Source organism: Aedes aegypti, chromosome 2, assembly GCF_002204515.2.
Source record: "Aedes aegypti strain LVP_AGWG chromosome 2, AaegL5.0 Primary Assembly, whole genome shotgun sequence".
In the NCBI taxonomy this organism is placed as follows: Eukaryota; Metazoa; Arthropoda; class Insecta; order Diptera; family Culicidae; genus Aedes; species Aedes aegypti.
The window spans coordinates 312,603,210-312,618,138 of NC_035108.1; the positions used below are offsets into that span (position 1 = coordinate 312,603,210).

Here is a 14,929-nt window from a genome sequence, read left to right on the forward strand (position 1 = left end):
TCTGGGGAGCTTGCTCAGTTTTTTAACGAATCCCTGAATATATTTTTGTAATAAAAAACATAGGCAAATTTAAAGACGATAACGATTAATCCAAGAATCTGAAATTCTTTGGAAACAATTCTCGGACATATTCTGTAAAAATTCGTAAAGAAATATTTGAACAGTTTCTTGGTGGAATTCAATGAGAACTTTTTGATGAAAATTCTCAAGGAATAATTTAGACAGGTATTCGTTAAGACCATACTGATCAAATGTTCCAATAATCTCTTGGACAAATCTCCGAAATCGATTTGAAAACAAAAAATCTGGTTTCATTTCAGAAGAAAATCTCAAAGCTTTTTAATCATGATTACCTTCCTGATATTAACTAGTGGAATTCCTGAGAGATGCCTGTTGGAATTATTTTAAGGATATGTTTTAAGTTTTACACATGAATATTAGAAGAGTTTAAGATGAGTCCATGAAGAAATTATTTGAGGAGTCTCTGGGGGCATCTTCAACTAGAATCCATGGAAAAGTTCCAGGAGAAATAACAAATTCTTGGAGAAATCATTTGAAGAATATCTGTAAGAATTCTTAAAGCAATAACTAAATTTAAAAATTTGAGTTTGACCTTGTCTTTTTGAGCGCTAAGTCTAAATCAATAATAAATAAAGTTTGCATGAAAAATGAAGTGATTCGCAGGCTTGGTTCCAGTGGCAGTGTAAATATAACAAAAAAAAAAAGAAGAATGATCCAAACAAATGTACAGCAATGACAAAATGTTTGTTTTACCATTGAGCTTATAGCTCACTCGATATCGATTTATGACTGTATTCAGTTATAGTAAACCCTTGCATTGCTTTGATTTAGTATTAGTTGTAGTTTGAATCTTGAAGAATATTTATTGTAGTTCACAAATCATGTTTTTGATGAAAATTGGAAAAATAAATGGGAGCCAAAAAAAAGTTACGTTATATCGAGGTAAAAATTACGTTACGTTACGTTATATCGAGGTTACGTTATATCGAGGTATTACTGTATTGATCGAAAATAAATAAAATATTTCATCACTACAACTTTTTCATAGAACATTTTTCTCGAAAATCAACAGCTTCGGAATTAGAATTTTTCAAAAAAATACCATACAAAATATTATAGTGCATTTAAATGCGTTTTTTAAAGTTATTCTTGAGTCAAAATTATTGATTTTTTTATGGAAAACTCTCATTCTACCATACTAAAACATGAGCAAAATTTACTACGAATAGAAGAGGGTCGAGTTTTGTGACTGACCGATCTGACGTGGAATTCGTCAGGTGTGAATTTATTCAATGGTTTCAAGTTAAAATTATTTAGAAAAATCTTTAGCCTTCTAACAGTGTTTTTAGATACTTTTTAGTAAAATAGGAAAAAAAATAACAAATTTCATAAAAATTGCCTTGTTTTCGGTTTACTATTGCAAAAACTATTGTGTAAAGTGGAAAATTGCAAAAAAAAACTTAAGAGTCATTTTTTGTCAAAATTTTTTAATGACTGTGATACTAACATCCCTTTGCTTTAACTCCCTTTGAGTAAAGATGAATCGAAGCTAATCTTCTAATCTTCAAGAGCACTAATTTTGAGAAACAGATAACCGTTTATCTTGAACATCTGATCGATTGGTCACCATCAGTGAGTAACCAATCTGGTTCTTCAGACTTGTGCTCTTCATTAACTAAAAAACGATTTAAGGCTATGTAGCACGTCATTCGTTTTGGCAGCCATGTCAGCATTGCTGCTCGCAAACTCAAGTAGGGACCCGAATCTGACAAAATCGGGGCATATTTTTTGTTTCCGTTTATCAAATTTTGACGTGTTAATATTTGCTTATAAACCGCGTTTTTCAACTTACATAGTATTTAAAGAGGGTGTAACCTCATGGGCGTAACCTCCACACCCTTTTCGCATGAAACAAAAAACTATAAAGGATATCACCCTACTTTTTCACAGTAAGCAAAGAAAGCGTTTTGAGTAACGGGTACATTTGACGTCTTGGAGAATAACTTATTGGAAAAATTCTGAAGAATCGATTCGTAGTGATCTCTTTCATCGGTTATTTTGCTTTGGCTAGTAAGACAACCGGAATGAACCTGTACCCTAGTTGTACATGACCCTTGAATTATTTTATAATTTCTTTTAGGACAGTGAAATTCCTTTATAAAATCATAAGAAAATTCCTTTAAGATTTTTTTTTTAATTTCTTCAAAATGGCATCAGTAATTGCCTCGACGTTGTTCATGAAATTCCATAAGTATAATTTATAGAATGTTTGAACTGGGATTTTTTTTAAAGTTTTGAAATTCATCCAGAAGTGTTCTGAATATTTCTATACAATTATTTCAGAAATTTTACAAGCATTTTATGAAGAATTTGACTTGGAATTGTTGGAAAAAAATTCTTACAGTATAAAAACCAAAAAGTATTATTTTTAGGAACTTTTTTTAGTTTCCGTTTTTTTGTGTTTTTAGATGTAAAAAAAGTTTCATCAGGATTCCGTCGAATAATTTTTGGGGGAATTCTGAATGAACCTACATACCCATTTTCTTTTTCATGAACTCGACTGTGTTTTTCGGTTTTTAAATTTTCAATTTCAATAATTGTCAGGTTGCTAAGTAACGAAGCACTATTTACTGATACTTGAGTTGAGATCTTATGAAATTCGTTTGTCGACTAATCGACTGTGTATATCTCCATTGCGAACTGTTGATAATACCTTCGAAGTAATTATTGTATAAATACGAGTGCTGGAGACAATCTTTGAAGAATTCAAACACAAGATTAATTCCCATAGTGAAATTGTTCTATCGTACAAAGGGAATGAGTCATTGCCATTGCCCCGTTGGGCTACGCCCATGCATGCATGACATCAAACTTCATCATCAGTATTAATGTAAACGTGGTAACACACAACGAAGATAATTTTTTGATATATTTAAAATAGGCTGACAAAATCGGGTCAAAAAGCTGACCAAATCGGGGGCAGACAAAATCAGGGGCTGACAAAATCGGGTCAGTATTGTACTCAGCTCTCATAATTCATGTTGATTTGAAAAACTATCACTAGGGTCGGTGTTCCCTTAGTGGACAGTCCCCTATAGTCGCACTAGTGGCTTTTTACGGCTGTTTTGCTACAAATGTTTTCAAACTTTTTTTTAACATGAAGGTCAGGAGCTATTAATCTAAGTACCATTGATACACAGCTTGATTTTGTTCAAAAAATGATCGAAATAATTAGTTTTGCTTAAAATTGGAGCTCCCTTGCGCCTATAGTTAACCTATTGTTCCTATAGTAGCACTACTGAGAAAAACTGTTTTTTATTATACGAAATAATTGATGAAATAAAAACTTTTTTTACATCAAACGAAAGCTTTTGATCCACACTGTGTAGGAAAAATATAAAAGTTTTGTAAAAATACGATTTTGATAAGTATTTTGCCAACGCCGTGATGTTAGTGCTACTATAGGAACAGGAATTAGAAATAGTGCTACTATAGGCACATGTATTCCTATAGTGGCACACGCGATAATAAATACAAACATATGAGTTTTCGTGGTTTTCATATTTTTCCCACAAAACCAAGATAAAAAGCTTTCAGATGATGTAAAAATAATGACGCTAGCGTTATTTTTCGATTTTATACGATTTTTTGTTCTTAGCTATGCGGCTATTGGTACATCGACCCTATATGCGCTGACATGCAGAAATTTTGCTGATACTATTCCAGATGTGTCAGTGCAAAATCAACTGATTTTCATCAATTCGAAATTGTGACATGATTTAACAACAATCACGAACAACACGTACAAATTTAAATTTCGCGTTTCGTCCCAACATTTTTAAATCCCATAAAAAGTGAAAGTTGGACCGGAACCGCTTGAACGCGTGAAATCAATTCGTCAATGAGCATGTTTCTGTTACTTAATAATTCTAAGGCGTTCGCTTCGTCACATCAATTTGTCCATCTAATCCAATTGCAAATTATATGTAATGTTTAGCTTTTCGGTAGTTGTTAAACTTCCATTCGGCTGGTTAGCCGTAAACCACGATTCATAATTAAAAACAAGTATTTATCGAGCAACGAACTCATGTTCCGTAACCGGTCGTTTGAGAACGTCGCGACCCATTGGAAGCCCACACAATAGAAACTTCGGCCAGTACAGTTGCTGGCTAGTGTTGTGTGCTATTTCATTACCTAAAATATAATGCGCTCTCGGGCTAGGCATTGGATACAAATAGAAAGCGTTGTGTTTGGATGGGCATATAATTCTTCCGAAAGAGGTACACTTTGCGAAAAAGGACCACGTAATTATTGAGCTGAAATCGAATTCAGGTTAACTTCTGCGTTCATGAGTCCTCTCATGGCATAGGGGTAACGCGCCCTAACTAGAGATCAGGGAGTCGTGAGTTCTATTCTCACTGAGAACACTTTGATCTTAGCCTTTAGGCCGAGAAGCGATAATTCTCACTGAGAAGACGTGTAACTTTTTCGCAAAACATCACATCAATTTGTCCATCTAATCCAATTGCAAATTATATGTAATGTTTAGCTTTTCGGTAGTTGTTAGAAATAGTATTTTTGGATACACTTATTTTTTTTAACCAAAACATACGAAAAAACTTATTTGTTTCAATTGTGTGCTTTTGAAACAAGTATCAAAGCGTTGACATGAAGTTTTTTGACATAAATTTTATCAAACAAGAACAGTGTCTATTTTTGAGCAGAAAGAGGATCTCTATTGATCCTGTAATATAGGGTCTATACCAAGATGTTGCGAAATAGATAAACATAAAAGGTGCGTTTTACCGCTTACTTACGTATAGGTGACATTGAGCGTATTAAAAACAGTCGACAGGTCCGTATCGATCTCCACCTGAGACGAGGTGTGACGACTGGTTAGTTGCAGCGGTTGTCGTTTTTGTGCGTATTTTATCAATTCCATTCCGGTCGTGCCGCTCCTCAACGGGACGATTGCATTAGAACTGCTAGCTATCAAATTGGCAGTTTCCATCGACAGCTCCGGGTTTCGTTTTGAAATGATATTCGAGATGACCGTGTCAACGATGGCTGGCTTGACATCTTCGACCACCACTTGCATGCCCAAATCGTCATCATCTTCATCTTCTTGTCCTTCGGTTTCAAAATGGGAAACCATAAACTGTCCGGAATGGATGGTTTCCCCGGGTTTCTTACGCTCTTCGCCGCTAGTGCTGGCGCCACTGCCGAGTCCGGCGCCAATTACACTACTACGTTCCATCCTAGTGGTGCGACCCGGGGTCATAACTTGGAAAACGATATACGCGGGAGTTTGTTCTTCTCAACCGGCTTCTACAATACTACGAAAAACAGTAACAATAACACAACTTGTTGCACTTTGCGCAAAAAATCACTCGTTCAATTGCTTATAAATAAAACCACCCATAATGTACCAGCGTCACTGAAGGGCTTCTAACGCGAATTTTGTAAACAAGACGGCACACAGTTACACTTAAACACGCGTCTACTGAGAGGCATCGAAACCGCTGATGCTACAACGGTGATCTTCGCGCACTACCACCGACTGGCTGGTTGGGGGTTGGTCTATGGCCTGGCCCACACTGCACTGCTATCACACATCCATATTGCGCGGGGGAGGCTGCTGGAAGAGAAATGCATGAAAAAAAAGCGACATTAGAAGACGTTGAGGTTTGAAATTAATAATACGATGGAAAGGGGATAATTACTTATTGTAAGCATACATCTATGAAGAATGTTTGTGTAAACATAAATGCAAAACTAACTTTATCACGCTAAGGAACAGAAAGGACTTATACATTATTTGCCGAGTAATATAAATTCAATCAATATCATTCTTAAGGATGTCTTCTGTCATTCAGCTAATCATCAAATAATTTCTCTATGGATGTCGTCTAATATTTTTGTTAAGGACTTCTTCTTTAAAAAAACAGTAATTTGAACTTACTCTAGAAATTATTTTAGAAGTTTCTTAGTTTCGTTTCAGATTACTTAAGAATTTCAATCAGGAATTTCTTTAATGAGTTAGTCCAGAGATTACTTTACAAATTTATTCACAAATGCTGTTATAAATTTTCCAAGGATGTTATCAAAGAGTTTATTCAGGGAACTGTTGAATCTTGTGTTAATCTTGTGAAATAGCTGTGATGAATCTTTGGAAGCCTACTGAACTCAAACAAGGATCTCCAATAAACTGTTTTTAATTCAAGAAGTTTTTTATGATTTTCTAAATAAATTTCTGAAACATTTATAGAAGAAATTATTAAACGAAACCCTGGATAATATCCCAAATGATTGTTTGGAGGAATCTCTGAAAAGCATCGGGTGCAGTTTTTTAATGTGGGAATTACAAGTATAATTGGTGGGGTTTCATTCAGATTAAACCAAGTGTTTAGAGAAGTTTCTAGAAAATGTACCCCAACCATTCAAAACAACAAAATATTTTCATTATTTGCTGTAATATTTCAACTTGTCTATTTGATGAAGCATATGTATCAAAATAGCATCGAAAAAATCAGAACTAATGGAGTCGTTGACTTATTTACAAGGCCAACATATCATCTATCTATCTGAACACCAACCAATAGCTATAGGGAAATCTTTGGAAAAAAAATCTTGGAGTAGCGCTGACAGCGACTGAGTGTCTTCAAAATAGGAACTGTAAAGACCTCATGCCTAAAAAAGAGAGGAACCAAAACAAAAAAATAACGGGAATCAGAGAATTCGATCAAAAATCTCTATAATTTATTTATATTCCAAGGAATTTTATTCCTCGTGATTTCGTTTAACATACCTTGAAGCATTTAACCAAACAATTTTTTTAATAACAAGTTATAATTCTATCAAAATTACATCCATGATTTTTCTAATCATTTCTCTAGGGTTTAAAATACCACCATCAATTCAACTAGTTATTTCTATAGTGGTTACTCCACCAAGGATTTCTTGGGTTTTCATCCGAACATGTTCAGAATTTTATTTGGATATAAATAAGGATAGGTTTAGAAGTTACTCCAGGGATTCTTCCTAAAATTCCTTCAGGAATAGATAAGCTGTAATGCCGGATTCACTACTCACCACACCGAACGGTAACGCATATCCGCCTTTCCCCACTCAAAAAAAGAATATATTTGCTGATCAACTAAGGGTATGAGCAAAACAGGTAATGCATTCCTGGCTGAATTTGTTGAGGAACTCCTGGAAGGGCTCGTATATTTTTTTCAGTTATAATCTCTGGAGAAATTTTTGGAGCAATACCTTGGAGAAACTGTGGATGATTTTTTAATGGAATTTTTACAAAAATGTAAACATTTAGAGGAATTCCTGTGAAAATTGCTGGAAGTATTAACGTTGGAGTGTTAAAGATTTCCTGGAGTAAACGCTAGGGAGATTGTTCTCATTGAGAAATCGCTGGAGGAGTTAGTCTATAGGTCTGCCAACCTGAAGGCAAAACAACATTTGGGTGAACAAACAAAGAAAATACTCTAAAGGAAGTACGGAGGAGTTGCGGGAGGGATCCCTTGAAAGCATGTCAGAAGAAATTTCTGGATTCCGGAGGAGTCCGAGAATGAACCTGTGATATAGCCGCATAAGGATCTCTGAAGGTTTCAACCAAGGCTTTAGAATAGTTCACTTCAGAAAAAGGAAAATAGTGACTTGCGGATCATTTTCTTTTAAAAAATAGACCTTCTATTAAGTTTCTAGAAAGAGACCTGCCAGCAGCCATATTAGGGACTTAATGACTTAATCGAATTTATTGCGAAACCCCTTATTTGCTTATTTATAATTTTATACTACATGCATGCATGCAACGCGCACGCACAGAAGCACAAAGAGAAGATCGCGGTCCATCATTCAGAGAGGCATAGTTGGCTCTCAAAAGGGAAATCGAGAGTCGAAAACGGGCATGCTTTGCTAGTCTATGGCAGAGTGCCAACTTGAATCCGTGGGGTGACGCCTACAGAGTGGTAATGGCTAAGACCAAATGTGCTATAGCACCCCAAAAGAAGTCGGATGTGAAGAATGCGTTCAACAGTGCAAGCTGGGAAGCAATATCACACGCACTTCACCGCCTCAAGGTACCGGTGCAGTTGTGTAAGCTTCTAGAAAGCTATTTTGATGGTAGGATTCTACTGTATGACACAGAAGAGGGGCAGAAAAGCGTTCGAATTATCGCGGGAGTACCTCAAGGTTCAAGTCCGAACAACGGGCGCTTATTTCGTTAGGTGATTGCACCATAGAGTCCAAGCGATCCCTTAGGCATCTTGTGGTAATGATCGATGACAAGCTCAGCATGTCAGCTACGGCTATAGCAGCGGTTTCGAAGATGTCTAATAACTCTGCTGTAATTGCCAGCAAACGCAAGCTGACAGGCGTGGCGCTATCCATACTAAGTAGACCTATTCATATTTTCAAAAATTGTCTGGAAACTCCCCAGTCAACCAATACTTTGATTTTTCATTGCGAAATGGACTTCTGGCCAAAATTTACCTCAATGTAGTGTAAATTGAGGAGCGCTTCAAATCAATTTTGTGTTTTTGGGCTATTTTCAAGCTTTAAAAATTCATAACTACCGAACAAAACATCAAAATTTATCGGACATACCTCTACATAGTAGTTTATCCAATTATACGAACTTTTGCCAAACAAAATTTTAAGATTGAAGCAAGTTTTAACATAGTTTGGTTGAGGTTTGTATCTCGAGGTTCTTGAAAATCTCTTTTTTTTTCGAGAAATGTTTTCACTGCAACGCATGCCTGCATGAAAATTTCGGATTTTCAATTTCAAGATATGATGACTAGAGGGTCTTGTTTCCCGGACTCGAAAAAATCCCGGGATTCGGGATTTTATTTTTAAAAATCCCGGGATTTCCCGGGATCCCGGGACAAAAATTAGATGCTTCCAAAACGAATATAGACAGGGCTGGTAGCAAGAATTGGTACCGAAAAAAGTTATTTTAGTGACCAAATTTGAGAAATAAGTGACTAAAAAGTGACTTTTTATTCTTGAAAAAGTGACTAAAAGTGACTTGAAAATCAAGCCGTAATCAATTTTATTTCAATTCTAGTATACTGTTTTACGATCAATATCAATTATGATTGGGAATATTCCATATGATCTTCTGCTAGTAGTAGGTCTAGTTGAGTACCATATTTGGACATTTTTATTGTGCTTCCAAAATTACAAGATATCGCCTAGATTTTTTTTTCAAACAGGGTAGTTTATATTTACGTAAATAATCCTTTTTAGTAGATTTTCAATCTTTTAAAAATTTTGTGTCTTTTATATTGCCAAAGTATTTTATATTGTATATTTTATTAAGAATTTGGAACATTTGTAAAATTGAAATTTTTGTCATTTCACGTTTCCATTTAAATTCCAGCTCTTCTACCTAATATGGTCAACATTTTTATGCACTAATCAATATTTCAAATAAAAATTATGACAGAAGATCGAATTTGATTGAAATACTGCTTAAACCGCGTCCTTTAAACGCCGAATAAGGAAGAAATTTTCCATCAGTAAGTTTAACCCGTATAGGCCTGAGTGAAAGCAAAAATACTAAAACCCTTACCACTCAGCGAATACTTAACGGATTCAAAAAAGTTTTTGTCAGCATACTGGCCCACATATCTGGTTTCTAGAAGTGGCCAGAGGAACTCGGAAATACTCCTGTAGCCCGAGTTATTGCGGTGGGTTACTGGGTCAAGTCGGGTGAAAAAAGGCGATTTTTTGGTACATGCCAAGTTATTTTTATTTATTTCCAATGTCTTTCATTTTAATTTGCACAAATCATTAAGATCTGATATTTAACATTAAAAACTAATAGTTTTGCACCGTTTAGAGTGTACCAGATGCGGCCACTTGGACTTGATGCCCTGAAGAACCGGCTCTAGATTTGTTAGGTACTAAACCGTTTCAAATTTTTAAAAGTATAGATTGAACAGAAAAGTTCACTGAAATTCGGTCCCATAAGCTTGACACAGATGTTAAGATACAAATTGTGCACTTTATCATTAATTTGAGGCATCCCGGACACCCGGAAATGGTCATTTGTAGGATCAATCAAATGCAGTTGACATAATTATTCAATTTAATCGATCATCAGAAGGTTTACGCTGATGCATTTTTCTCAAAACTCCTTGGTTTAGTGGCTACATTATAGCCGATTCTGGAAATTATATGTGACTTGAAATTTGCCTACCTCCCGGGGCACAGAAGCACAGAACTCTTGTCATCCGACCTGACCCAGGGATCCACCGCAATAACTCCAGCTACATGAACATTCCCGATATCCTTTTACCACTTTTAGAAACTAGATATGTGTACGAGTGTACTGACAAAAAATCATTGAAATCCGTTAAGTATTCGCTGAGCGGTGAGAGTTTTAGTAATTTTTCTTTCACTCAGGCCTATACGGGTTAATAGAAGGTATTCACATTCTAAGACTTCCTCGTGAAATAACGACAAGTAATTTTTCGTTTTGCCGTAAATTTCTTATTACTCCGAAGACCTCATCAGGAGTTTGTTTTATGATTTTTACGAACTTTTTATGAAATTCTTCTAAGAATCGTTTATATACCTTCATGAATTCAATTTTTTTAAGAAAGACCACGTTGTTTCATTAAAATACTCTCCTACATTTATCACGGATGATTTTCTACAACTTTCTTAATGCGAGCCATGGTTTTAGCTCAAAAGATCATTATATTGGTTGGTTCTTTATCATGGTGAAGAAATTACTTCGATGATTCCATTAAGAACTGCTGCAAAGATCGTTTCAGACATTTTTCAAGGAAGTCCCAAGTTCCCCGGAATTCTTTCATTGATTTCCCTAGAACCTGCTCCAAATAAAAAAAAGCCAAGGAAATCTTCAAAGAATTTTTTCAGTTACTCATCCTGGATTCCCGAACAGTGGATAACAACAAAATTATATCAAGATTTGTTACAATTTTTTTTTTTTGTTAGAAGCACTTTGAGTTGATGGAGGAAATTATAACACAATTAAAACAAAATCAGTTATAATAACAAAAGCTATTTTAATTTAAAACTGAATTAATCCACAATTTGTTATAAAAAATGATAGGAAAGAAAATAACAAATTTTGTTATAATTCATTAATGTTATATTTCTATTTGATTTGAAACATAATGTGTAATATTTTTGCTTAAATTATGACAGATTTTGTTTCAAATTTTGTATAGTGTGGAAGAAATTGTGTTCTATTTTTTTGTTATTTTAACTACAACCCGCCAAAATTATAACATATTTTGTTAGAGAAAATGCGATAACTAACCCTTTTGTAATCCACTGGTCGAGTTGTCTTCAAGGAAATATCAAGAAAAATTTCATATTTTTTTGTGAAAAATTTTGAAAAATCCGCGAGGAATTTCTAAAAAGAACCTAGTGTAATTTCTGATTAAACTTGTGTGAGTTATAATGATGAATACCTACGAGGATCACTGAAAAATCTCTCGAATTCTTGATGAATATATTTCTTGATAAATCGCTATGATAATAAAAACATATGTATCCATCAATGGTCGGAGCAACAACTGTAATAATTGATGTAGTATTAACTAGTGTAGAAGCTTGAATGAAATTTTAATTCTATGGAGTGAAGTGTTTGAGCCGCAGTAATAATATTTTGAAGAAATGCTGTAGAAATTTCTTTTAGTGATTCGATTATCCGGAGTGAAAAAAAAATCGATACTCCGGATAATCGAGTCCGACCTGTAATACCTCAAGTAAGTTTTGAGCAATTCCGGAAAGTAATTATGGATGAATTTTTGAGAGAATCCTTATAAAAAGGCCTGGATTAAATGGAAAAAAGGCGTAGGAATTATTGTAGGGTTTCTTGTAAAAATGTCGATTTTTTCGAAAACTCTGTACTAAACCTTTGGGAAAAACTTCTGTAGAGCCTGCGGGAATAATCCTAAAAGTAGCGATTGAAGAAATCTGTGAAAGAATCAGTAATCTGGAGGAAATAATGAGATTTTTTCTCCAGAGTAATCTCTGTGCAAATTACTGGAGGTAGTAGCGTAGGAATGCTCTAAAATTTTTAGTACCAAATTAAGAAGAAATTCCTCTAAGCTTCTATTGAAAAATTGCTGGTAGCATTCCTGGTAAAGTTCTTGAAAGTATTCCAGAAGGAATCTCTGGATAAATAGTTAGATAATAGTATCTGAAGGTTTGTCTGGAGCCTCTAGAATGTTGCACCAGAATTCATTGCAAGCAGATTAACCATCTATTTCCGACGACTTTGATCGACAGTTTCTTTATGAAAAAGCGTTTTTATAAAAAGTAATTCAAAAAACAATATTTCAAAGGGTCATTTTTTTGTAAAATCAGCTCAAAAATTTGTTGGATGTTTCACAATAGTAAACTGATTGCTTACCAATAGTTTTACTATTCAAAACATTAGTTGGCTTTTAGATTAATCTGATAAAATAGAATCATAATCTACAGTCAACTCTCCCTTACTCGATATTTCGTATCTCGATATCGAGTTGGAGAACCATAGTAAGTCTGGAGCTACCATGGGAATGAGAGGGTTAAGGCAAAAAAGTGACTTTAGATACCATATTGATTATGCCTTTAGAGACCTTAACTAAAAATAAACACTTTTTAGAAATATGCATTTAAATAGTATCCAAGTTTTTAAAAAAGATCTGCTTACCTGAAAATATACCATTTTTCGTACCTGTTGTAAGCTTTAATCTTTTCCTACAAATATTATTTATTTCATATGCTAATGAAAGATACCCAACTAGAACTGGAAATAGTACTTGCCTTTCCCATTTTAGCAATCCTAAGTCCTACTTCCTTATTTAAACAAGTTTTATTCGGAATATTAAAAATAACTTACAATGAATTGACTGAGTAGTCAAGTTATAACAGCGGCGCAGCAGAATTTTTTTTTTATTGAAGAAATGTTGTGTTACAAGAAGGACACATTCTGCCATAATAATTACTGGTTCGAAGTATTTTCCCTGCGTATAGCCGAAATCCTATAATAATTCCAGGTTTTTTCCAGGTTGAATAAAATTCCCTGATAGTTACAGGTTTTCTAGGATTTTTCAAGTAGTAGACACCCTGCTAACTTAAAACTTATCCTAAATTAAGAAGGCCGATTCAAAATTTTCTCCCGAAAATTAGCTCAAAATAGTTCTCTTTAATGAATGTTCGAATCCTCTGAGCAGAATCTCAAATAGAGAAACTTTAAAGTAGATGGACCACTAGTGGATACGAGTAACTGACACTGAAGAAGACTGCAAGTGGTAGTCGAAATACGCGTATCTGTCAAAGATAAGCATTTAGGAGCGGAATTAAAAGGTACACGGTACTCCATCTACTTTAAAGTTTCAAAATAGTTGAAAAAAGTGACTTTTTGACGAAAAAAGTGACTTTAGTTGAAATGGCTTCAAAAAAGAGACTTTAAAGTGACTGGCCTCAAAAAAGTGACCAAGTCACTAAAAAGTGACTCGCTACCAGCCTTGAATATAGAACGGCCGGAGCGGGCATTAAAGCAATATTTAGTTTTATAGAGTTTCATAATAACCGAACCTGTTTTTGAAGGTTAAGTCGGATTAAAATAGGCAAAAACAATGTTCTCTTAGATTCAATTCATCTGCAGTTGAAGTCAATGGGCATTTATTAAAGTAAAAGAAAAAATAAATCAAAAGTGATACATAAGGTGTAGGTGATACCAATCACTCTAGAATTCAACCAAAATTATTTACATTCTTGTGTCATATGGAATCTTTATGCTATTAAATTATTAGCATGACAGCCACAGGCATGTTAGTCCTGGAAAAGTGTGAGGTACACTGGGCAAACTAAAACGGTTACTGTAAGATAAAGTGGCATCGATAAAATTTTAATGTTTTTCAACCATCTAAGCATTTTTTGACAAACGGAACAAACTGTAGAAAAACCTTTTACAGTATATTGGAAATTACGTTACTAACATATCAGAAAAAATGTATAGTCTTTATACTGCATCGCGACACCAACGACCATGACTGCCACCACTTTGGTTTCTGGCCGGCATCACTTCCAGGCAAGCACAGTTAAAATGACGACAACGAACTTTTTAATTACTGCGATAAACCTCAATAGAAACGCTTATCTAGTAAGCTAAATACAATAACTAAAATACATTCTTGTATCAACAGTCACCAGAAAAATATGCAGCTTGTTTTGTTCCATTATAAGAAAATAATACTACAGTATTTTCTAGTTCAACATGCAATTTCGGGAAATCCCGGGATTTTCGAAAATATCCCGGGATTCGGGATTTTTTAGATCCCGGGATTTCCCGGGATTTTCATCCCGGGATTCCCGGGACAAGACCCTCTAATGATGACTATGTGTATCTTAAAGTCAGAGGCGTCGCGTGGTCTCAATATCAACCTGTGCACTTATAATTAATTGTAATTTTATCTTATTATTAGGTACCTTGGGTTCAAACCATTTTTTTTAAGTTAATAATCCAGTGGTTACTGACTGTCGTTTTCAAATACAATTTTCTTCTGATCTTTCAGTTGATCCAAATTTTTAAGATTTCATATGCTAATCGAGTTGTTTAGTTTAATTTATCAACTCAACGAACAATTTTTCAGTTTTAACGATTAGTCATCATCATGGTAAAATTGTAAAATAGAGTATGAAAATTCTAGGTATGTGGGTCATCAGTGACGATTTATAATGCACTGGATTCTAGCTAATATTGCTGTAAGCAATATCGGTAGCATCGTGTACTGAGTGAACGCATCATGAAACATGTTCGCTTTTAAAACACACCATAAGCGTCAAGATGCTGGCGATGATGGAGGGTACAACCGCTCTTGAGTTAATTTTCAAGTTGTCATCTGATTAACTATCGCTTGAA

At 34.7% G+C, this 14,929-nt stretch overlaps 1 protein-coding gene across 7 annotated transcripts in view; it reads right to left on the bottom strand.

Moving 5' to 3' along the window:
• LOC5568981 (carbohydrate-responsive element-binding protein) overlaps nt 1-14,929 on the bottom strand; it is a 184,121-nt gene that overhangs the window by 122,656 nt on the left and 46,536 nt on the right. For 5 of the 7 annotated variants that reach the window (XM_021845703.1, XM_021845701.1, XM_021845702.1 and 2 more), the window contains one exon: nt 4,839-5,659. In XM_021845703.1, coding sequence (XP_021701395.1) covers nt 4,839-5,302 — 464 coding nt within the window. In that variant the 5' untranslated portion in view covers nt 5,303-5,659. Of the gene's footprint in view, nt 1-4,838; nt 5,660-14,929 lie in introns of those variants that run through there. The other 2 variants (XM_021845700.1, XM_021845705.1) reach the window with 2 other exon arrangements.